The sequence below is a fragment of the Athene noctua genome, chromosome 5, assembly GCF_965140245.1.
Source record: "Athene noctua chromosome 5, bAthNoc1.hap1.1, whole genome shotgun sequence".
NCBI lineage: Eukaryota > Metazoa > Chordata > Aves > Strigiformes > Strigidae > Athene > Athene noctua.
The window spans coordinates 21,650,839-21,674,957 of NC_134041.1; the positions used below are offsets into that span (position 1 = coordinate 21,650,839).

At 37.6% G+C, this 24,119-nt stretch overlaps 1 protein-coding gene and 1 long non-coding RNA gene across 6 annotated transcripts in view; both read left to right on the forward strand.

The window, feature by feature from the left end:
• Positions 1 to 9,165, forward strand: part of AGL (amylo-alpha-1,6-glucosidase and 4-alpha-glucanotransferase) — a 38,874-nt gene extending 29,709 nt beyond the window's left edge. For all 5 annotated transcript variants that reach the window (XM_074906639.1, XM_074906636.1, XM_074906640.1 and 2 more), the window contains 6 exons: positions 929 to 1,041; positions 2,856 to 3,067; positions 3,589 to 3,686; positions 4,235 to 4,322; positions 4,414 to 4,547; positions 5,953 to 9,165. In XM_074906639.1, coding sequence (XP_074762740.1) covers positions 929 to 1,041; positions 2,856 to 3,067; positions 3,589 to 3,686; positions 4,235 to 4,322; positions 4,414 to 4,547; positions 5,953 to 6,070 — 763 coding nt within the window. In that variant the 3' untranslated portion in view covers positions 6,071 to 9,165. The remainder of the gene's footprint in view (positions 1 to 928; positions 1,042 to 2,855; positions 3,068 to 3,588; positions 3,687 to 4,234; positions 4,323 to 4,413; positions 4,548 to 5,952) is intronic.
• A 1,149-nt stretch (positions 9,166 to 10,314) lies between these two features.
• Positions 10,315 to 17,126, forward strand: LOC141961352 (uncharacterized). The gene is made up of 3 exons (XR_012633760.1): positions 10,315 to 10,711; positions 11,613 to 11,718; positions 15,999 to 17,126. It is a non-coding gene; the product is annotated as an uncharacterized LOC141961352 (long non-coding RNA).
• Positions 17,127 to 24,119: the final 6,993 nt, after the last annotated feature.

Genomic DNA, 24,119 nt, shown 5'->3' on the forward strand with positions numbered 1-24,119 from the left:
AGCTGGGTATGATAATACCACTTTAAATTAGTCTATTGTATGGAAAAAAAGTATGTTAGCCAGTTTACTACCAAGCTAGTTCCCTGACCATTGATAGAAAGCCTCACTTGTTTTCCACTTTATTCTGTTGCTCCTTCATCAGGTAGAATCCCACTGATCTAAACAAAGTAAATTGACATTCTGCTTATGCTAATGTTCTCTTTTTCTTGGCCCTTCATGGAACTCAAAAGTACTCTAAGAACTGAGGGTGCCTAAAAGTGGCCCATAAGCTTCAGCGTAGATAAAGTTAAGATAGGTGTCTAGGGAAAAAGTATCCTAAACCATGCCTATACAGAACTGAGCTACAACACAGGAAGGAAATCTGAGTCATTGGTATCTTTTTGAAATCATATCTTAGTGTACAGCAGCAGCCAAAAAAGCTAATGAAAAATAATAATACCGTATGTCATCAGTAAACATTTTTAGAAAAAGACAGAGGGCATCATTCTGCTTCTTTGAAACCTTGCACCTGCAAGATTCACTTGTATCTTAAGTGTTATGTGTGGTGCTGGTCTCAAGAAGGACATAATAAAGGGTGGTACAGAGAAGGGCAGCTAAAACTCAAAGGGGTGGAGTAGCTGCCTTGCAAGGAGAGATTGAAATGTTTAAGGACCCTTCGTTTTCAAGAGAATATGGGTGAAAGAGGCATGTCTGAAGTTTAGAAAATCATGACAGTAGTGATGATGATGTAACTGTTATTCACAAAACACTGCAATACTGTAGAATTTTGGGTTGCTTATATAGGAGAAACAGGGAATAGTAGGAGAATAGGGAAGAATAAAGTGTTTAAATAAGGTACTTAAAGACAATTTTTTGTTTTGGTTACTTATTGAACTTTAATAGCCACCTTAAAGTAATTCTTGGGCTTTTTTTATCATTGTTATTTTAGAGATGGCTCTGCTGTGGAAATTGTTGGCCTGTGCAAGTCAGCTGTTCGCTGGTTAATGGATTTATCTGGGAAAAATATGTTTCCATTCCATGGAGTCACTGTAAAAAGACATGGTAAAAACAGGCACATGTCATAATTGTATTACTGGAGTATAAAAATAAGTAAAATGATGAAATTGTGGCCATATAACATCAGGGATGATTATCAAACTACTCAAGAAGGCTTAGGTTTAAATGGGGAAGAATTTTGGAAAGTGTCTTGTATGATTAAAATCTTTTGTTGCTACAAAAATTTATTAGGATTTGATATTGTCTTGTCAATATTTCAGGTATTTTATTCCATGTATTAAGGTGTGGATTACAAAGAAACCTTGGAGTCTAAATACCATTTCTCAAAATGGGTATTTGATAGTTTATGTATTATGATGATACACATCATTCATTACAAGAATGCTAAGTAAAATGACACAAGACACTTTTTCTTTTCTATTTTTTTTCCCCCTATATTCAAAACACAGAAAACCACTTCTGGTGAATATTTACATAAATAAATTTCTCATATGTTTCAGAGGGATACTGCTGTGGTTACAAAGTTACTTTACTTTGAGCTTACCTAGGGCAAGGGAATATACATGCCCTGTAAAGCCTTTTTGACTCTTCGGTAAAGTATAATATTGGAAAACAATTAATTTAATAGCTCTCTTATTTTATTTTACAAAATCTGAATGTGTTTGGGGTTGGTTGTTGTTTTTTTTTTTCTTGTTGGTCCTAGACAGTACAGATTGTTAGGTCATGAACTTACCTATCACTTCAAGATTTCTTAAAATATATGTCTAAAGTAAGACAACTATGAATGCAGTGCACAGCAATACTATAATCTGTCAATATATAAATAATATTTATAGGACTGTCTTACCTTTTTTGTTCCAGAATCATAAGAAACTTTTTTACATTCAATTTGATGTGTATATACTCCCTACTGTTGTTAATCTCATGTAACTGGGTTTCAATTTCATTTATCTACTGCTGAATCTATTTTAAAACCAGTCTTAATTCCTACTTGTGATCTCTGCCTTGTTTCTGAAGAATAGGCTTAGTGTTAGAGTTTCTAGGTTTTTTTGTTCTTCTGGCAATACTGTATTTCAATTTTGGTAGTACTTTCCTTTTTGCTATACTCCAGTTGTAGTTTAAGAAATCAGGTAATACTTCTATACTCAATGTAAAACTAATGTACAATTCTTTACTATTTTTGTTTTTTTCATAGAAGCACTGCTTATTTAAGATATATGTGTATCTTGGTCAGGAAGATACCCCTAGCACAATTCTGCTGATTAAAACCTGATGTTTTTCTAGTCTCATTGAAGGTTCAGTGAGCTGTTCCTGTGAACTGTAGAATTAGCCTAAACATGGGGAATCTCTAGCTGGAGAGGTGATCCTAGGTCTGCTCTTGTTATCTTAAGTGTCAGAAATTCAGAAGGAGAAAGCTTTTAAAAGTGACACTAATGTTTTGATACTCTTCACAGTCTCCAAAATAGCAAGTATATGTGTATCAAGTACTATAAAAGACCTGCCATGTTACCATGCTGAAATGTTAATTGTAAATTTTAAACTTTTAATTAAGTATTTACTGTAGATCATAGTACCTCGTACTGTTTGCTCCTAGCTAACTGCAGGTTAGAAAATATTGTGTAACAAAAAAAAAAAAAAAAAAAAAAAAAAAAAGTTGTGCATGTGTTGGACTTGATATTCAGTATGATACAACTTCCAGAGAAATAACCTTTTGCAATGCTATGATGGCTTTTATTGTGTTAGGAGTATCTTGCGTAAGACTTCAATAAGCAAAACAGTAAAAGTAGACATAAGCATACTTGTGGTGTTGCTGCTGTGGCTATTCTCAGAAAATAAAACCTGTATGTAACATCTTGCAGGAAAGGAGGAGACTATCACCTATGATGAGTGGAACAGAAAAATTCAAGGACACTTTGAAAGGCTGTTCTTTGTCTCTGAGAACCCAGCAGATCCTAATGAAAAACATCCAAACCTTGTTCACAAACGTGGAATTTATAAGGACAGCTATGGAGCTTCAAGTCCATGGTGTGATTACCAACTCAGGCCCAATTTTACCATAGCAATGGTTGTGGTAAGTGATGGAGAATGGGGGGAAGCATTTGCATTTAAAATTTTTGGGTTTTATTGAACTGTTGGATTGTAAGGTTCATCTGCATGGCATTGTGTCAGGAACACACATTGCTTAGAATAACTTTCTGAAAGCTTTTCTTATCCAAAATAGACCAGTAATAAAAGCATGGAGTATCTCTTAAAAATACATCCTTGACAGGACTTACCTAAGTGAATCACTGTATTCAGAATGTTAGGTCTGGGAGGTTGCTTTTCCTGTCAAATTAGCTAAAAAGCATGGGTTGTTTGTCTTTATCAGGCTGGTAAAGAGCTTCAGTAATAATACTTGGAAAAAGGTATTTAAAATAAAAATTTTAAAACGCACTGGATAGCTTCTGTCCTCTTGGCTTACTATGACTTATAGGTTCCAGAAGTTGATCCAGTAATAAAAAAACATAGGCCTTTTGTGGTCTCCTACATTTTTATATGCAGTCTTATGTGTGTACATACACAGAGTTTACTCATTAAATCTTTTTTTTTTAGGCCCCTGAGTTGTTCACACCTGAGAGAGCTTGGAAAGCTCTGCAGATAGCAGAGGAAAAACTGCTTGGTCCGTTAGGCATGAAAACTTTAGACCCTGAGTAAGTATAGTAGAAATATGAGTGTTACCTACAAAACATGACACTAGGAATTATTTGATATGTGGGCATAGTATTTCCTTTGTTAAAATCATCATAGATACCTGTGAAATAAGGCTGTAATAAGTATTTCCAGAACAATTATTTTGCTGTTCTGAAAGTCCATGCAATTGATTTACATAGAAAAATCACCAGGTGTTTTTGGATGCTGCACAGTAAGCAAGTCAAATTTGGTATCATAAAAGATTCTGAATTTGCATCTTGATAGATACTTAGATATGATATAGTGCACCGCACTACAGTTTGACTAACAGCATAAGGGCGAAGTTATGAATTCAAGTCATTCCAAGACTTTAACCATTTTCCTACTAGTTTAAACGATATTTGGAATTTCATTGTCATGTAAAATACAGAACCTGATGGAGATCTCCCTAACTTAACCATCATTAAATGTAAATGCCATGACAAATTTTTGATTCACTTCTACTTTTATTTCTATGCATCATTTTTGTTAAGACTTTGTTTGTATTTTTTTTTCTTTTTTCTTGCAGTGATATGGTTTACTGTGGAGTATATGATAATGCTCTTGACAACGACAACTATAATGTAGCCAGAGGTTTTAATTATCACCAAGGACCTGTAAGAGCCAGTTTCTTCAGTTTTAGAAAAAATGCTGTCACCTTTTCAAACTAACAACTATAACAATAATCTCTTTTCATTCTTTGGTTAGGAATGGCTGTGGCCAATTGGATATTTTCTTCGTGCCAAATTGTACTTCTCAAAGTTGATTGGTCCAGAGATATATGCAAAAACTGTAGTTATGATTAAGAATGTTCTTTCTCACCACTATGTTCACCTTGAAAGGTAAGACATCAGTTAACACAGATGCAAAATACTCAAGCTAGTGGTATCCACTATCCAACTGCATGCAGAAGTACAGATCTATAATATCAACAGCACCTGTTTTCTGCATATAAGGTTCATTGCTATGTGCTATTGCAGATCTCGTCCAGTTTCAAGTACAGCTGAAATCTCGCGTTCTTCATAGATTGCAGAACTAATAATACCATGTGGAAACTGGATGAAATAAACCTTATGTAAAAATTAGGATCTAGTTTCATACAAAAAATGATTTTCAGAAAAGAAGTTGGTAAATTGTTTTTTCAAAAATAAAAATATTTCAAAACAACCTGCAAAACAAAATAAAGGGCTAATAGTGACAGATTAAAACTTTGGCAGATAAACTGATGCAAAATATTGTTAGGATTTCTTGTGTTATAATTGAGGAAATTAGTATGACAGTGTTTCAGAATCTTAGTAACTTTGATATTCTAAGAAGGCAGAGGAGCTTGGTTATGGCCCTTAAATGTTCCTTTGTGTTTTGAGTTCTCTGCCCACCAAACCCACACTGTTTTTCCCCTTTTTTTATCTGTTGTATTTTTAATTCTTAAGGATTTGAGACAAACAAAACCAAAACAAAGATCTTGCCCTTGATATCTCTTCCATATAATCTGTTCTGCAGTACTTCAAATATGCATTTATTTGTACCCATAAGAGTAACTCAGTAGGACTGGTCATGACAGAAGGGTTTGTGTGACCACACGAGGAAGAAGAGGGGTTTGTTAAGCAACATTTTGCCTCATGTAGTGTCTTGTTTGGTAGCATTACCAAATAACTTGCAGTTTGGTTTTTGTTTTACTGAAGTAGTGTAACTTTACTCTGCTTTGCTAATTCATTCATGTACAGAATTACTAATGTAGCAACGGCCTCAACTTAGAAGTATTCCTCTAAGTATGTTAGTTTGTGTGGGGTTTTTTATTCCTATGGAGGAAAAAAAGGCTTATGTAGTTATGTTCCAGCCGTTGTCACTTTTTAGCACCATAAACCAGTTTCAAGTGTAGTTTGAATACAGTTGAGCTATCTCAAAGATCATTTGTATTCTTTCAACTGCAAAACTACCTCAATGAGAAACAGGAGCAACATGCCAGTAGTGTTAATTCGGATATTAGTAGCAGAGAGTCTACTTTGAAGGAGAGGCACCCCCACAAAAAAAAATTCCCAGCTGCAGGGTTAAAAAAAAAAAAAAAATTAGAAGACAGATATTGAAGAACATACTGTGGCTGAAGGACAACAGATCTTTAGTCACAGTTTCCAGTTTCCTACTGAGATAATCTTCCAAAAGGTTTTAAAACTAAATGTTCTTTTAACTTTAATGTATAGTCTAACAACAATACTCGTGTGTTTTTTGTTTTTTTTTTTCTTTTATCAGATCGTCCTGGAAAGGGCTTCCAGAACTGACCAATGACAATGGACAGTATTGCCCTTTTAGCTGTGAAACTCAGGCCTGGTCGATTGGTGTTATCCTTGAAATACTTTATGACTTGTAAAAGTTCATTTTGATTGATTTGATGAAACTTCTGTGGTATTATTATTGGGCATAAATGAACACTTGGCTTATACTGCAAGGGAAATGTCCTGTTCTGCACAATCACTTGAGCTGTGTCCTGACTTTCAAAGATGCTGAATGCCAGCAGCTCCTATGCCCTATAACTCTGTGGGGCTTGGGTGGTTTTTTGAAAACCAGGCCATGACAGTAAAACAAAACTGCAGTGCACATTTGATGCAGAAACTTTTAGTAAGAAACAATTTTGAGAATATGCACAAACTTAATTTTAAGTAGCTTTGGGTTTTTTAGACACTTCAAATCAATATCTTAATGTAACAAAGTGAGGTGGCTCCTTCCTGAGCTAAAAATAAGTAGCACAGCTCTTACGTTGTTTTTTTTTTTTTCCTTTGTCTCTTAAAGAGTAAATGGATGTTTTACAAATGCATGCTTAAAGGGGAATAGACTAACCTTATAGCTTTCTGAGTTTGGTATGCTTTGTGCTGTAGCACCATCCATTAATGAAGGCATAATATGTTGTCTCTCTGTTGAACTGTATTATGGGGATTTTTTTTGTATGTGTTCAGTTGAACACTCCATTAAGCAACCATGGAAATAAAGTTTGCATATACTGTAATAAACCAACCTTTGAAGTTAGGTACAAAATTTTCAAAAACTTTAAACTACTTTTAAGAGTTAACTCAAGCAATAATGAGGTAATACCCTATGCTAATCCATTTGTACATTTATTTAAATACTGTGGGCCATGCAGGAAACCTATTTCTTCATTTAAATCTGTTTTTCATCATGAGGGATTCATAAGAAACATGTGCATGGGCATACAATGCACAGCCTATATGTTAGGGGAGGCCAAAGATACAGAAGTCAGTGTGCTTGACTGCTTAATTGAATTAATTTATTGAAGAGGTATAGTCACCTTTATTACTAGGGAAACCCTAGCTCTATTGAAAAAGGTGGAAACACTTAACATCAGTGGGAAGAGATATTGGCCTACCACCAGAGAATATAAGATGAAGTTTCTAGGCCTTTTGAAATGACACTGATGAGAATAAGCATGCTACCTCTATGTGTTGTTCTTTGAGAACAGCATCCAGTGAACATGATGGAAAACACATATTCTTTCATATTTGGATGCCTGCATGCCCTTGTTGAGTTCATTTCAGTGTTCCCAAGCTGAAGGGTGGTTGACAGAAGGGCAGTTGGTAACTCTCAACTCTATTTATGTGGTCTTTCCATCCTAGTGCAATAAACAGGCAGAGAGTGAGGCTGACAACACTTCCCGCATCACAGGGGGGGAAAGCAAAACTCATATTGCATTTCTTAATGTTAGACAACATATGCTGAAAAAATATTCAGGAGGTAATTAAAATGCACTAATAACATGTAGGTCAAGATTTTATTATATCCATATTTTAGTTTTCATACCCTGTCTACAGTACAGTACAAGTGTGCTGTCTTGTTTGGGGAGATGTGTTACAGATAACTACATTTCAGGGCAAGTTAACAGGCTGAAATTACATAAATTGTAAGAAGTGCCTATATTCACACTATTTATTTGAAAGGTTAAGTATTTGAACTCCCTTGCTGAAGTGTTCGGTACTTAGACCTTCCCTAATCATAATTTCTGTATTGTACCTCAGTTTTTGAGCTGCTGCAGTACATGGGTTGGAAAATTTTTATTTTCTTGACACAATGGCATGAGATGTCATTTGATCGAAAACAGCCGCAGATTATTTTTTTAACGTGCAAGAGGCATATAAAGTGTTTTTCATAATGTACTGAACTTTCCAAAATTCTTGATAATGATATTGAGGTTTATGTCCTACTGTGTCATGAGCTTTTCAATGTTTTCCTAGATAATACTCATTATTTCAAGGTATGTTTTATAGCTCCTGTGGTTTAGAAAGCAAGAACAATATGGCAGAATAAGTTGTTCTTACTTGATGAAAACACTTCAAAATTGGAAGTGCAGCTTAAGAGCTATGACTGAAAAAATTTGACACCTTGTGGAAATCTGTATACATTGGCAATAACACTCTTTTCAGTGTCTGGAAAAAAACCACGTGAGAAATTACTTATCAAAACCTTCCTATATTATTAGATGACTTTCTGCTGTTTTGCAAATGGCACAGCTGATGGAGACTGCATATTTGTCACTGCTAGTTTTTTCTCCTAATTTAATAGTAAAATTTTAAAAACGAGTCACCACTGTGTACACAAAAATACATATGTTATGGAACTTCTGAACATGCCCATTTATAATGTTGCTTCTGCACTGATTAGTTGAGTATAGTTTTAGTAACCTGAACATTTTAAATAGGGAAAAAATGTATCATATTGGTTGGCTTTGCTGTTAAGTAGCAACAAAAGTAAGATTTGAGGTTATAACTGTTGGGACTTTATTGGTTTTGTGCGTTTTGGGGGGTGGGGTTTTTTGTTTGTTTTGTTTTTTGTGGTTTTGTTCATTTTTTTTAATCACAAAGCTACTCAACACTTTGTCGAGGCAGACAGTTTAAATGAAGAGGGAAGAAAGCAATGTTAAATCTAACACTTAAATGAGCTGGTATTCATCTAGATAAACTCTACACCTAAGTAATTATCCCCTAAAACCAGCTGACTTATGTTGACAGATCCTGAACTGTATTTTCATTCATTAGTAACATTTATATTATACACTCAAAAACTTTTAGTAATGCAAAGCTATAATCGGTAAAATATTTTAGAAACCAACTAATATGTTTTAGAAATAAACTAAAGAGCTTAGAACTGTTAATCCATTGTGTTCCAGTTGATGTTTCTTGATCTGTATGGTATTGAGACCTCTTTTTTTTCCTTCCAATTGAAATAATTTTGACTGTTACTAGTGTTTGTACAGTTAATAGCTCTTGATTCATTCAAAGATTAACTTGGGAATTCAAGTACATAATGTATCATTCTTGCACTGCATGTTGTAATGTAAAATGGAAAGATCAGTTTTACATGTGTCTGTCTAGCACAGCAACAACTGATGTTAGAAAATGTCATTATTCATTTATTTCTGAAATGCACAAAATAAAATTATTTCATTCAGACAGTTAACCTTTTCATGTGGTTGGTTGGAAAAAAGCCAAACACTATAGATGATACTGCTTGTTTAGTTGTTGGCATTTTTACACACCTCAGAGATCATGAACTGCTCAGGTCAAATATTAGTAACAAGAAGTGCTAACAACAAAAATCAACTCATTAAAGAAAATACATAAACTTGGGCTCTGTGGCCAAGTTCCTGTTTGTGTCAGTATCAGCTGTCTCAGCTGGGTTTGAGTGGGACAGGGCTAGAATAGCTCTGCATGTCCCTTCTGCTATAAATTATTATGTAACTTTAAACCATCGGGGTGTAGATTCTCTAAGAGAAGTCCTTAGGTATCCTGACTAACAGCTGCTCAAGTGCTACAGTTATTAGTTAACTTTCTGTGCAAAATTTCTATCACTGTAGAGAAGGGATTTTGCTTTCCAGCTCTGCTTTGTAAAACCAAAATCTCACAGCACAGGTCCTGTGGTAGAATGTTTTGCATCTACCCTATTCACTGTGTGCTTTGTAAAATTAGGATTTTTCTAATCCTCCATTCAAGCATTTCCTTTAAGAAAGTTATTTCTATTCTTCTATTGTATAATACTTTTAATTAAATATTCTATTGACAAATTATTAAGGAGACGTAGACGGTCGGTCGCTGAGGCGGCACCCTCGGAGCCACGCACTCTGAAGCCTCATGGCCCCGAGAGTAGCCGGAGTGAGGAATAAACGGAAGAGCAGTGGTGGCGACCGCGCAGGTTTCTGCTGAGAGCTCCTTTTGAGATCGCAGATAGCAACCTGGGCAACATCTGCCCATGGTGCCGTGTTATTGTAGGTCACCCGCCAGAGACAGCTCTTTTCCTCACCGGAGAAGGGCTTTCCCCTCTCCCGCTGCCAGCTGGCCTGGGCGAGGGCCGAGCGGGCGGCCTGCGGGCGGAGGGTGCCCGACCCCGCCGCCTCAGCGCCCGCCCGGCGCCGGGAAACGCGAGGGCCGGGGACGGAAGCGCCCGCGGGCAGGGGGGGCCGCGGCTTCTGAGGCGGGCCGGGCGGCGGTGGGCGCCGGCGCTGTGCCGAGAGCCTACGCGCCCGCTCGGGAAGCAGAGGCCCGCGGGGGCCCGGCCAGCTGGCTGCTGCCTTCGGCGGGGCGGAGGGCGGGAAGCGGCGGCACGGCGCTGGCGTGCGCCTTAGCGGCGGCCGCCTGAGCAGGAGCAGCGCAAGTGGGTGACGGTCAGGTTGATAGAGATACGGTTAATCGCAGCCGTGTGCTCAAACCAGCCTTTAACTGCGTCCGGTATTTACTGCGCTACTGCGTAGCTGTGCATTATTTAACTTTTAAAAGGTGATTTGGATTCCCTTCCTGGGCGAGCGTCCCTTTGTAGGCACAGCCCGTGTATCTTCCCCTCAGCCGCAGAGTAGCACAGCGCCTCGGGATTCGGGAGCAACGACTGGCAAAACAACCCCGCTAGCTCTTAATGAGCCGCATCGTTAGGAGAAGCCTCAAAACTGCGTGAGGAGTTGTTCAACACCAACGGTGGGTGCAGCACTGTCTGCCGTAACAGCGTTTCGTTACAGGTGAGCTCCGTTTCTGTCAGGAAAACTGGTAAAACTTGCCCTGATTGACAGAAAACCTTGGGGTTTTTTAAAAGTGCCTCTGAACACTAAAAAAGAAAATGGATTTGTCTATGAGTATTTGGTTTGTTGTGCAAACTTTGGACCTTTATATACCTGTTGTTTTAATATAGCAGCATGAGCAAGAACTCAACCATGAGTTATTCCCGGTCTGTGAGACTTTATTTGGTAATTTACAGAAGGTACTTCCTAGTTCTGAGTTTTCCATAAAAGTGCACCTGTCCAAGTGGAGCAATAGACATTTAAAATGGGGAAAGGGAATGTTGATTTCAGAGCATGAGATGTACAATCCTGAACAAGGTGAAACTTCTCTGTTACTTGTTTTAGTAGTCATTGTTCTTCACAGATTCAAATTCCTAAATAGAATTAGCATGCAAATTTGCAAGCAGTTGTGGTGGTAGGAAAATCAACCTGAGAGCAGTATAGAAAGAAAACACTTCCTGGTGGTTAGTCAGGTGACACTGTTAGCCGTCTGTCCTGTTGCTTTGTGTCTTGAGTTTCTGTAGGCATTTGCACAGTCCTGTTGCCTGTGATGTGTTTGTCTCATTGTGTAATGCCTTCTTGAATCAGTTTCTTTCAAAAATCTCTATCTCTTTGTGATAAGTCAGTGCTGTCTACAACCTTTCATCCACAGGTGGCTGTTCACCCTGTATAATGTTTTCAGAGTACAACACAAATGAAGTTTAGTATCATTGACTTGATAAGTATTAAAATTGTTTACCTCGGTTCATGTCAGCTTATGTAATTTGTGAGACCCAGGAGCACTTCCCTTCTCTGTGTCTGCATGTGTGCCACAAGCAGTATCTCAGTACAACTTTACATGGAGATGCTATTTTCCATATAGTGCCTTTTTTCAATGAGAATGAAAGCTGGCCATGAAAGAAGAGAATTGTGCTGCACCCTGGCAAGGATCTTAAATTGGATGACTTGGGCTCCAAGTATTAATAGAGGTAGGTTCCTCATATTAAATTTTCTAACAGATAAGGAGTTCTATATTTCTGAATTCTGACTTTTGCAAGTAAATTGGAGCCTAATCTTCTGTAGTGATGAGAAACGTAAGATGATATCTTCTAATCAGTTCTAAAGGAAGAAAGATACTTGCAGTCACTTAGGTCTCACAGACTTGTAAGTACAGTTATTTTAAAGCATGATGCTCTAAAGTGGGTTTCAATGATAGTAGTAGAAGGTTTCTTAAAAGTGTTTTAGAGTCACAATCATGTAAAGTTCAGGAAAACTGAGAGATTTATTTCTTGCAAGTGACGTCTCAAGGGAAAGGTTTCTGCAAAACTAACCATCTGTTCTTTTATGGGGTATACTCAGGAGCTGTTTTAAAAATTTCTTTGTAATTGTTCTTACGGCCATTGTATAAGGGTCCTACATACAGCCTAGACCTGGAGAGTGGTATCCGCGCTAATATGTAATGAAAAATTGGTTCTAGATGCAAAAGTAAGGTTCACAACTGCTTACATAACACCCTGAAGAGTAGCAAAGTAATGAGGTAATATTGTCTTAGCAAGAGCAGTCATTGGAGGGATTTAGTAGGTTAACTATTGTTGAGATGTTTTGTAGTATTTCACCTAAGGAGAGTTCGGAGTAGAATTTTGAAATAAGTTGGTATATAAATTTTGTGGACGTGAATGATTGATTGATTTAAATATCATGGGTGACATGTTAGAATCTTCCTTGAACGTATGCTAACCTAGAGACTAGCACTGTGGGCTGACAGGCAGTAAATATGTCAGTAGAAAGCTGGAGATGATAGTTTAGGTAAGAAGAATGCCACTTTTTATCATAGCTGAAAAATTAACATTTCTAGCTTCATAGCAGAGGGTGGCGCCAGTTTGTCGCCTTCTGTTGTTAGTCTTATGTTAAGACTAGGCTGGGTGATTCTGTTCTCCTGCTCTTGCTTCTGAGAAAGTCTGAGGATTTCCGCACAGCCACACTTGTCTGTTTTAATGGCTGAAGTCTCCGTTCCCGCAGATCAAAAGCATAATAATTTTTCTATATGTTTAGAAAATGTTTTGGTAATATATTCTTATGTAGGTGGAGAGAAAATGAATAGATCTTTGACAGTTTGATGTTTTGAAGTGATAATTGAAGCTAGTGAGTAGATTTCAGTATTAAAAATTTCAGAAATCTGTTTATCTGTTGTATTGTAAAGTTCAATAATCTGTTTATCTCCTAAAGAATGGGAAATGTTTGGATGTGAAACCAGGTGTATGTTAGGCATTTGTTTATTATTTGTGTTGTAGTTCATCCAGTGATTCTGTAATTGCTCACATTTGTATGTGTCTCATCGTATGTTTTCTTTATGTATAAATAAACTTAATGTGAAAACTGAAAATAATTCTGCCTGTGCAATATTTCACTATAACTGTGGTTATTTTAACTTAAGTGTTTTGTTATGTACATTTTTTAAATAGCATTCAACTTGCACACAGCACTTTCCTAGGACAATCAATTGCAAACAGTGAGTCTGAAAATGATGAAACTGTAATGGAAATTATTGGGATTCAGGAAAACTGTGTAGTGCTTGAATTTTGTTGCCAGAGTTTGCTTTGAATGCTTTTGTTCTCATAGAGTATGAAAGATGCATAGGCCTGAGATTTATGTTGTGATATTGTTAGTTAAAGGTAATTGTAGAGCTGTACTCTAGGAATGAAAGCTGATAATGGAGAATTCTAGATAAGAATACAAGCAGCAGGAAGAAATCTAGATGGAATCGGGCATCGAGACATGGTAAGAAAAAAGAATAAAAAGAGTGATATGAAATGGTAGATCATTTTAAGTGGCTCAGAACAGCTTTATATAAAACACAATAACAAAAGTAAAATTACAGAGTCTGTAGCTGAAAAAATCCAGGTGCATCTGTCCTACAGCTTTAAGTTCTAGCCATCAGCTTTACATGTTTTTAACGGGCAACATTTTCTAGCAGTTCTTCTAGTTGCTGAAGCAGGGTGGGAACACCACATTTTCCAGATAATTTTGTAATTTGTAAAGCCTATAATCAGACCTACTGTGACAACTGTTAAAGAGGTGGTTTTGTTTTCTTGTAATGGTTATCTGGCTAGTACTGCTCCAGGTCTCTCCCCAGGCCTCTAGGGCCCATATTGATGTGTTGGCTACAGTTAGGTTACTCCAGAGCTTTTCCTAAGGCCTCCAGGCACCATTCAGTTAAATTTAAGCACCAGATTCTGTTATCAGCTGGATCAGAGTAAATATAATTTAATAATAATTTAATTTCTATGCCTTGAGTAATTGCAGATTTTTTACTTTTGGATGATTTTGGCTTTAGACGGTTTATACACCTTTGCAAACAGCAGTTAAAAGTAGAAGTCAGATGTATTAATGCTGTAAACTATTGTTTATTCCAGGGTAGGGGAGACTACACTGTGATTGGATACACTGCCACAGTAGGTTCTTTAAAATAGTCATACATAGGGGGAGGTTGCCTTCCTTGAAATATGAAGTCTGTACCTTTGTGGGACTCTAACGGAACAGACTTTAAATTCTCTTGCCTTCTCAAAAAGCTGATAGATTTTGTACTTTGGATTCCTCAAATCAGAGAAGACATTCTCTCCAAAAATAATAAAAGCAAATAAAAGCTAGTTGATAATAAGGTGTATGTGTTAGTAGGAGTAGACAGGTGTTCAACTGATCTGTCATGGTTTTAAAGCTGACCTTTGCACAAAAATTCTTTAAAAACAAGAAGGATTTGGAGACTGTGCATGTGTTGTTAGAAAGTTTTGCTCTGTCTGTGCTGGAAGATTGGCCAGAGAAGTTTGAAAGTTACAATAATCAAAAAGTAAATGATCATTAGTTTAGTAGATGAGATAAGAAGCCTTCAGTCATGTAATTAAACCTTTCTTCCAAATTTCAGCACATGCATTTTATCAGTGATGAAGTAATTGTTCTAAACTGAATGTTGCTGTTAAATGTCATCTTGCTTCCTATCATCCCTGATTTCATTTACCATAAAAGGCCCCATTTGGTTGCGGGGAGTGGGTGTTTCTATGTCTGCTGCCAGAGTTCAAATTATAAGGCACTTAAATATTTGTTGAGAGGCAGAGCTGCAGTATTGCTGTTTAGAAGATAATCTCTTGGAAGGCAGAACCTCTGTTTCAGCGCTTCAATTTTAACTCAAGATTGATCATCTGAAGAGCACCCTACTGCTTGGTGGTTAGCGAATCCTTCAGGAAAGTCAGAGATGTGGTGATGGTTAAGGACAGGGTATGAGAGAAAGGGAGAGGGACTTCTATGAGGACACCAAAGAGGAGGAACAAGGAGGATGTTTTCTCAGCTGTGGAGTGTTTCAAAGGGAGGAGGCAGGAAAGATGGTGTTCTGGTGTCTTCTGTGGCTTCATGGTGTAGTACGACAAAAATGGAGAGGGGAAAGCTGAAATTTAATATTAGTCTGGGCCCACTGGATGGTCTGTATGACCCTGTATTTCAGTGGAGGGCAAAAGGAGAAAGCTGTTCAGAGTTGGCAAGATTCTTTAAAAGACAGTGTCTGATGCACAGCAGAGCAAGGATTTGGGAACACTTCCAACATTCCTCTATTTTTGTTTCAAATTTTGTTTTGCCATTTTTGGAGTAAATACGAATATTTTCTAGATTGTGACATTTGCCTTGATTTTTAATGATCCTCTTCTGATAAAATGATCAAATGTAATTATAAGAGTATACTGTTCAACAGTATTATGACAAAGGTTTGTTATGTCATAGAAGTTTTGAAAAAGAACAAGTATTTTATTTTAAACATATTTTTGATTTTTAACTGTACAGTAATAGATCATTATGTTATGTAAAAAAAACAATTTAACACAGTTTTTGTTAGACTAAGAGATCTGTAATTATTTTGATGCTACAAAGCCTTTCATCTGAAGGATTTTGACAAATAAATTAGTTTTTAATATTTAGCTGTTCAACTGTATCCATTTAGAATTCTGTAATCCTGTATAATCTTTCTGAGAGGTTGCTTCAACTACCTGTATCGAAGTAATGACTTTTACCTTATTTTTTTAATAGATTAATTCTGAAATAATGCAGCTGAATGCAAAAAGCGGGGACATGGGTTACAGTTTATGAGAAACCTTTACAAAGAAACTTTTTTTCAACAATTTAAAAATTTAGATTTTTTTTTTTTAAATATGGGTAGAAGTTAATTTAGCTGTTGTTTCCTAGTTTTACTTATATTATAAGCAATTAAAAATATTGTTTTGTTCAACAGGAAGCACACCATTCAGCCGAGAATAAAATAATTAATGTGTGAGACTCAAGAAGAAGTCAGTAAAATGAAGATGATGATGATTGTTCTCAAGTTTTTATGGAGTGTCCATTAATGTATGGACTGAGGCTGTACGAGAAAGATAATCTGCAATCTGTTACCATGATGTTAATAAATGTAAGAATTGAAGAGTCACCTTGTTGGACACAGCTATCCATGGATTATATCTCCAGATCCTTCAAGATGGAAGAGGAGGAGATGGTGGCAGTCAGAATGTTGTTTGATTTGGAAATACTGCCAGCTGCCTGTTGTACATCATGTTGTATTTTTCTGTCTCCCCAATTGCATAGTATGGCCTAGCAGGCACCAAGGTCACAAGGCTCTAGTGATACTATGCCAAAATGGAATAGTAGTCTGACTAGGAGTTCTGGACCACAGAAGGGAAAAGTGGCTTGAGGAACTAATTGTTACCATGGATGCATTTCCAAATTTACTTCAATTGTCATCTGGATTTCACTTTTGAAAAATAGATGCTTCTATATTGAAATCTCAGGGGGAAAAGAACTCCTGTAGAGGCTGAAAAAACATTTTCCACCTGACTGCAATCAAAATTCTACATTATTTTGTCAGCCCTGTTTTTTTAACTTTTCAGCCAGGTCACTGGGATGTGTTAAAGAAGACTTAATTCCTCCATCTTTCACTTCACTCTTCTTCAGTATAGCTAAAATACTACTGTGAATTTCACCAGAAATCATCAAAACCACTGGAAACATAAGTACTACACCAGACTCCTAAGGTTTTATGTGCTTGAACTTCACATTTTAAAGTCTTTTGACGTCATATACAAAAGTAACTCTTAATAGTAATTACTATAATAGCAGCTTTTGTCTCATAAAGTTAATTCTCAGCGTTCTCTATTTAATTTGCTATAATTATATACTCAATGTACTGCTAGTAAATATACTCTTTCAACATGTATATATGTTTGATGTATATGTTTTCAAACATGGGGAAAGGCAGTAAAAGTCAAGGATACTACAGCATCTTTAGCATTTTTTAGTATTAATGCTTTATTAAATATTGTATTACATTAAAATTTTGGCATGAAACTCAGACATGAAGATGCTTTCAAATGCTTAACAGTTGTGACAGTAATTAGTATACATCACTCACACTAGTCTGTTTTCAATGCTAAGAATTTAAGGATTTATTAATTAACTGAAGAGACATTTCCATAGTATGTAGATGTCTGTGACATAAACTTCCTTTCTTGGAAAATTGTGGCTGCTGTACTCTGAGAACTTTTGGTAGCTTCAGAACATGCAGAAGTGGGTGACAGCTAGTGCTAGCTGGTTAATGCACTTCTCTCTGGAGAGCTATGATTTTGGTTTCCTGCTCTGTCATTTTCAGTGCCCTTCCCAGTTAATCAGTAATCGATTTTTGCTGAAAACCGGAATGCTAGCCGACCTCGTACCTGACTGAACAGGTGTCTTCTAAACAAAGAACGATTGATTTTGCTGCTGCTGTTGGATGCGATCTCTAAATATTGCTGCCTCCATTGCTGGTAATATTAATAACAGAAAAAATCCTTTTGCTAACATATGGATGAAGTGTGACTGGTAGTGGCTAATATTCTCACAGTGTCAAGATCAGCAGAACACAGACATTTAAAAACAGGAAGTCAAGAGTTAGTTTCCCATCCATACAGTGTTAATTCTGCCTGCCCAGATCACTCTGACAGCGTGCCAGTAACAGTAACATTTGTCTGAGAACTGCACTCATCACTACATACATCTGCCCTATTATCAGGACTGTTACAAGGAGTGGTCAGACCTTGGATTCACCCTCCATATGTGCTTGATACGTAATCCTACTGTACCTGTGCCAGGGATTATACAGCAGTTTACACCATGCCCAATCTCGTGATGCTCTGCATCTGAAGGTCTGCTTGTGTATGTGCCTTCACATTGTACTACCTATAGTTAAATACTTAGTTTATAATATAAACAAATAATTATCTCCTACAATTTACAGCTTCTTTGCTCTCACATATATCGCATCATATCATGTTTAGCCATCAGGAAACCTCATCGTTGACCTAACTGTACACAGCCTTCTGGGCTCTGCTTCAAGCGTGGTCTCCAAATTGAGTTCTGAAATGTGTCACAAAGATTTCAGAAAGCTCAGGCCAGGTCTTTCTTTGGATCATCATATGGCTTTATTTAATGAAACACCTCAAATATCCATTGAATGCCTTTGGAGTTGTTATTCACCATGCTTCATTCTGCATGTGAGGAACTGATATATGAAAGTCATACCTATATATTACTTTAATGCAGGCTGAATTATTTTTAAAAAGATTATTCTGTAATTTAGATCTTTGGATGTGTAGACAACAGGTTTATAGACTATGATAAAAACACCCATTTCTATTACTGTTACTGTTCTACTTTCACGTTGATGGAGAAAGCATTGGAAACCTAAAAATAAGATATTCCTTAAATCAAAAATTAAACTTGTCTTTCTGTGAACTTAGATGTGAAGCTGAAAGTATCTGGCTCCACAGCTACATTCTGTGAACTGCCTAGTTATGAGATGTATACTCTTCCTCAGATACTTTTTCTGGCTTGAGATGTGTTCATGTTTTCTCTTTTTTCCCTTTTCCTGTGCTGTTTTTCACTTCTGTTCTCTCTTTAATCCCAGTTGTGTTACTTCACCTGAATTAATGTTGAAAACTAGACACAGTGACCTAATTTCAAGTATCTGGTTAGTATCTTACACTGTGGATGTAGATGTGGTTTAACCCTTTTAAAGCAGACATGCAAAGGCATATTTATACGTTGGTAGTACAAACAATCTAGTACTCAACTCAATCTCGTACTCTACTCAATAGTATGAGTATGCAGCTATAGCAGATAGAATAATGTATTTTCTTGGGTTACTGCAGAGATTCTCAGTCAGTGCTTTGTGAGTCACTACCAGGTAGTCCTTAGACATCTAACATAGAGTTGACTCTCCAAAATATTTTCACTTGCTAAACCTATATTAAAAGATGTATTAAGGATATTTATATTACTGCTTCTCTGTAATTACACTTGCTACAAGGATGCTGTTCTTTTGTGAAAGGGTCATAAAATGTTAACAAATGGTCTGTCTTTTGCACTGTGGATAACATCATACTAAGCTTGAAAGTCTTTAAATTAGTGGATTATAGTAAATTAATACTTCTCCGTAAGGATGGTTATATATTATAATTGCATTCAAACTTACTGTAAAAAATAATGCATTCTGTAAGGAATCTACTTACTAGATGGAACATCAGATGGGAGGAACTTAAGAAAACTAATTTGCCAGTGCTTATGAGCAGGAGCCCTACCTGAGAGTAGTGATCTGATGGCCTAGAGAAGGTTGGGCAGTAGTTTCTTAGTACAGAGGAAGAATACTAAAAAATACTGGAAGAATAGGAGGACTTAGAGTTATATTTGCCAGACATGCCACACATTGACTTACTACCCCGGCTTTCTGTTTGCTCAGTCACTATGGGTCTAGCACAGTGTGAGAGGCCGGGTACCAACAACAGCCTTGATGGTCAGCAGGTTCTCTGTGGAACCATCATAACACAAAAATCCCACTGAAGACCAGAAATGGCCTATGAGCTGCACTCAGAGCACAATCCAGCACTGTGCTAAAGAGCCTGATTTACACTACTTACTACTAAGAGTATTCATCATCATTTTACTAGCATTTATCTTCATTAATAAAAGCTGCAGAACACCGTCATTTTACACCTACTCACAAATGAATCTGATATTTTTTTGCTCTTCACTGCTGTGTTTGGCAGTAATATGTCTACAGGTTGTAGCAAGAGCAGGAATTTGTGCAATATGGAAAGCTAATACAGAACATGCTTTTTAAATTTGAGTACTACTTACTTAGTGTAATAACTGGATATAGGCCAATAGTAATAAAGACAGCTGAGAAAACATGGATTTGACATGGGATTTTTTTACGGTGATTAAAACATAGGTGTCAAATTAGATAGAGACCTAACAGCACTTGTGGTAGTTCTTGGAGATTGCATAAGGTTGTTGATCTGCAACCAAAAGACTGAGATGTATGTGTTTGGGGTTTGGTTTTGTTTTGTGTATTTTTAACTGGACTAGGAAGAACACTAGTATGTGTGAAACTCTTGCTGCTCTCCCGTCTTGTTCAGAATAACACAGTGGTTCTTAAAATAACTTAAACAGTTTACGTCTATGCAGCACTACTTTCTCCTCTTTTAAAAGTACATAGCATTCTTAAACTCTGACTTTTATCCACAACTATTTGGGAGATAAAACATTAATTTACTTGTAAAACTTGAGTCCTGAAATGGTAGCATTATGCTGATAATGCTGATGTTTATTTGTTTACATTTTATGTGTTTATATACACTGATACCATTACACAGATGTAGTGTAACTTCTCCTTGAACTGGAAAGCAAAAAATAGCTGTACCATGAAATTACTGTTTGGGTGTGTAGCGTTTAACTGTGACCCTGTCAGAAAACAAAACAAAAAAAGAATCTTTTGTTAACGAGATAGCATTGAGCAAAGTTTCTGGGAATGTCAGAGTTCAGTAGTCAGTAGGAACATCACAGAATCGTCTAGGTTGGAAAAGACCTTGATCATCCCGTCCAACCATTAACCTAACACTGACAGTTCCCAGCTACACCATATCCCTCAGCGCTATGTCAACCCGACTCTTAAACACCTCCAGGGATGGGGACTCCACCACCTCCCTGGGAAGCCCATTCCAACACCTAACGACACGTTCTGTAAAAAAATGCTTCCTAATATCCAGTCTAAACCTTCCCTGGCGCAACTTGAGGCCATTACCTCTTGTCCTGTCGCTTGGTACTTAGTTAAAGAGGCTCATCCCCAGCTCTCTGCAACCTCCTTTCAGGTGGCTGTAGAGGGTGATGAGGTCTCCCCTCAGCCTCCTCTTCTCCAGACTAAACCCCCCCCAGTTCCCTCAGCCGCTCCTCGTATGACCTGTGCTCCAGACCCTGCACCAGCTTCGTTGCCCTTCTCTGGACACGCTCGAGTCATTCAATGTCCTTTTTGTAGTGAGGGGCCCAAAACTGAACACAGGAATCGAGGGGCGGCCTCACCAGTGCCAAGTACAGGGATCAGATCCCTTCCCTGTCCCTGCTGGCCACGCTATTGCTGACACAAGCCAGGATGCCATTGGCCTTCTTGGCCACCTGGGCACACTGCTGGCTCCTGTTCAGCTGGCTGTCAATCAGCACCCCCAGGTCCCTCTCTGACTGGCAGCTCTCCAGCCACTCCTCCCCAAGCCTGTAGCACTGCTGGGGGTTGTTGTGGCCCAAGGGCAGCCCCCGGCATTTGGCCTTATGGAAACTCCTCCAGTTGGCCTCAGCCCATGGCTTCAGCCTGTCCAGGTCTCTCTGCAGAGCCTCCCTGCCCTCGAGCAGATCAACACTCCCACCCAACTTGGTGTCATCTGCAAACTGACTGAGGGTGCACTCGATCCCCTCATCTAGATCATCAATAAAGATGTTGAACAGGAGTGGCCCCAAAACTGAGCCCTGGGGGACACCACTCGTGACCAGCAGCTGAAACATAAAGCATTAGATCAGAAGTGTCATGGAGCTCAATTTCCGTTTTTGACCAAATTACCTTGTATCTCATGGGTATACAGGGCTTTCTCACTCCATGTGGAGGGCTTTTAAATTGTATATTGTAAGGTTAACGCCTAGTGCTTCTTTGCCCTTCCAGTAGAGTAGTCTGTGGCTCTGACTGTTCCCTCCATTAGAGTCACCTTCTTCTCCTCCCTGTCCTCTGGCTAAATGGAGGAGTGGATTACTAGCAGAGGAATGTAACACTTCCAATTTGCCACGTAGGTGGTAATTGCTGCATTCCAAAGAGGTTACCACAGCAGAACCCTCAGAGATACATGTACCCTAAACAGAAAGAAAGTACAGCTTCACTTCCAGAGCTTGTTAAAGTTATAAATCATGTTTAGTGTGATACTTGGTACACTTTAACTTAGCTATTTCAACTGTAAGGAAAACTCAAATAAATAGGTATCTGTTTCTTCAGGTGGCCAGCTTCTCACATTAGTTTTCCCTATCAGTCCCAATACAAAGTAATTATTATGATCTCAGACGTTTCCTTTTCCTCACCTTCCTATTTTCCATTACAAAACTATAATTATTATTGATTATACCTAATTAGGATTCATTGTGCTTCAAAGACATAATACTTGGTCTCTGCCTCCAGAAGTTGATAATCTTATGTTTAGGCTTAACATCATGAGTAACAGCAAGAGACAAGGGGACAATTAGATAGAAGGACAAAAATGACCACTTCAAAAACACATGATCTTTGCCTTAGTTAACTAGCTAGGTGTTTGTAATTAAGTAAATTCTGAGTTCAAAGAATTTTCATGCCTAGTATTTGGAAGGGAGTACTACTAGTGTGAAGTGGTTTATTTATTTATTTCAGAAAAATGTGTTATCTTGAGGGCAGTTATATTTATCCAATGCATAGAGCAGGTGCACGTCACCAGTCTTGTAAACTGAATGGCTTGCATACACACCATCGACTCCTTTCTTCCATTTCACAGAAAGGTACCCTATGAGTCATGCTTCCCTGTAAACAGCCTCTGTTTACATGCCTGTCCCTCACCTGTTTGGAGCTCTTTGTTGCTATGCTGTATTCAGTTCATGTCTGCATTTTCTTCTATGCTGTACCCCATACACCCAGGGTTACGTGATAATGAAACAGTGATAGGAATTGGACTTCACCTATTTCTGCCTTTGAAAGTGAAAACTCAATGCAACCCTGGTGACATAGTATCATGAGAACACATCCTGCAGTGAATTCTCACTGCTATGCAGAGTGAGAGGAAGGACTTGGGAAACAGTCAGAGAATACCTTTGAAACTCTCTATACTTTTATTGACTGACAAGTCCTGAGTGCCAAGACACACATTCCAGTCCTGGTGCATCTGGAGGAAATCTTTGAATATTAAGCAATAAAGATCAGCTGATTTTACTGGGAAAGACCATAGCTGAAGTTTATTTGTGGGCTTCTCTTGTGCCTTCTAAGGCCCTATTGGGATATTAATATATTTGTATTAAGGCAAAACCTAGAAGTCCCAAGAACGTGTTCTTGTGTTGAGTGTGATGACATAAGCAGTCATAGCCCTTGCTCCAGTAAGCTTGCTACCTCTGATCACAAACATAATTTTTTATTTCTGTAATAAGTGTCTCTTTGTAAATTGATTCAACTCCAAGTGCTTGAAAATGTTAATTCATTATCCAGTGATATTAAAACCTCTTTAAATTAGTCAGTCTAGTAGGAATTTAGCCCGCTAGATACATGGAGCACTGCCATGTTACCCACTCACTGTAGCTCATCAGTAGCCTTCTGCAAAGAAACATGAGAGAAATCTTCTGCTCTGTGTCTAAGTCACCAAAGTCAAGCCATTTTAGGTCAATTAATGAAGCAACTTCCAGACTCTAAAATACATAAAATGTGAAAACAGATTACCACCAAAATTTTATTTAACTTACACTTAGAAGATTCCTTCTCAATATGGTATGACATCTCTCTCTTATTAAAATAAAGAGGAATGAACAGTTAGCGAGAGATGCTGACTCAGCATAAATAAGGACCTTGTGGATCCAGCAAAATGGTGCATGGTATAGTTATTGCCAAGGCTAAATGCACTAGAATGAGAGCTGTGAAGGACCTTGAAAAAAGAGGAATAAGATAGATTTTGCTAAAATAAAGAATACATATTCTTCAGGAGTGATGTGAGAGTGTACTTCTAGTCTAAACTGTAGCATTAATATAGGTGCAGCCAGACTTTGCTTAGAATCGGGAGGACTGTGTAGGTCTAAGATGCAGCTGTCCTAATCAGTTGTCTATTCTGGAGTACAGTTCACATTCTCAGATTTCATCTTGGATCATTAAATTTTTATCAGAAGTATTACCTGACACTGACACATTTGTTGGGTTTGTTGGACAAATTTTTCAGAATGTTTTTGCTTAGTCTTTGGTATTTGGACTTTTTAATCTACAGTGGAATTTACAAAACATACTTCCTTCGTC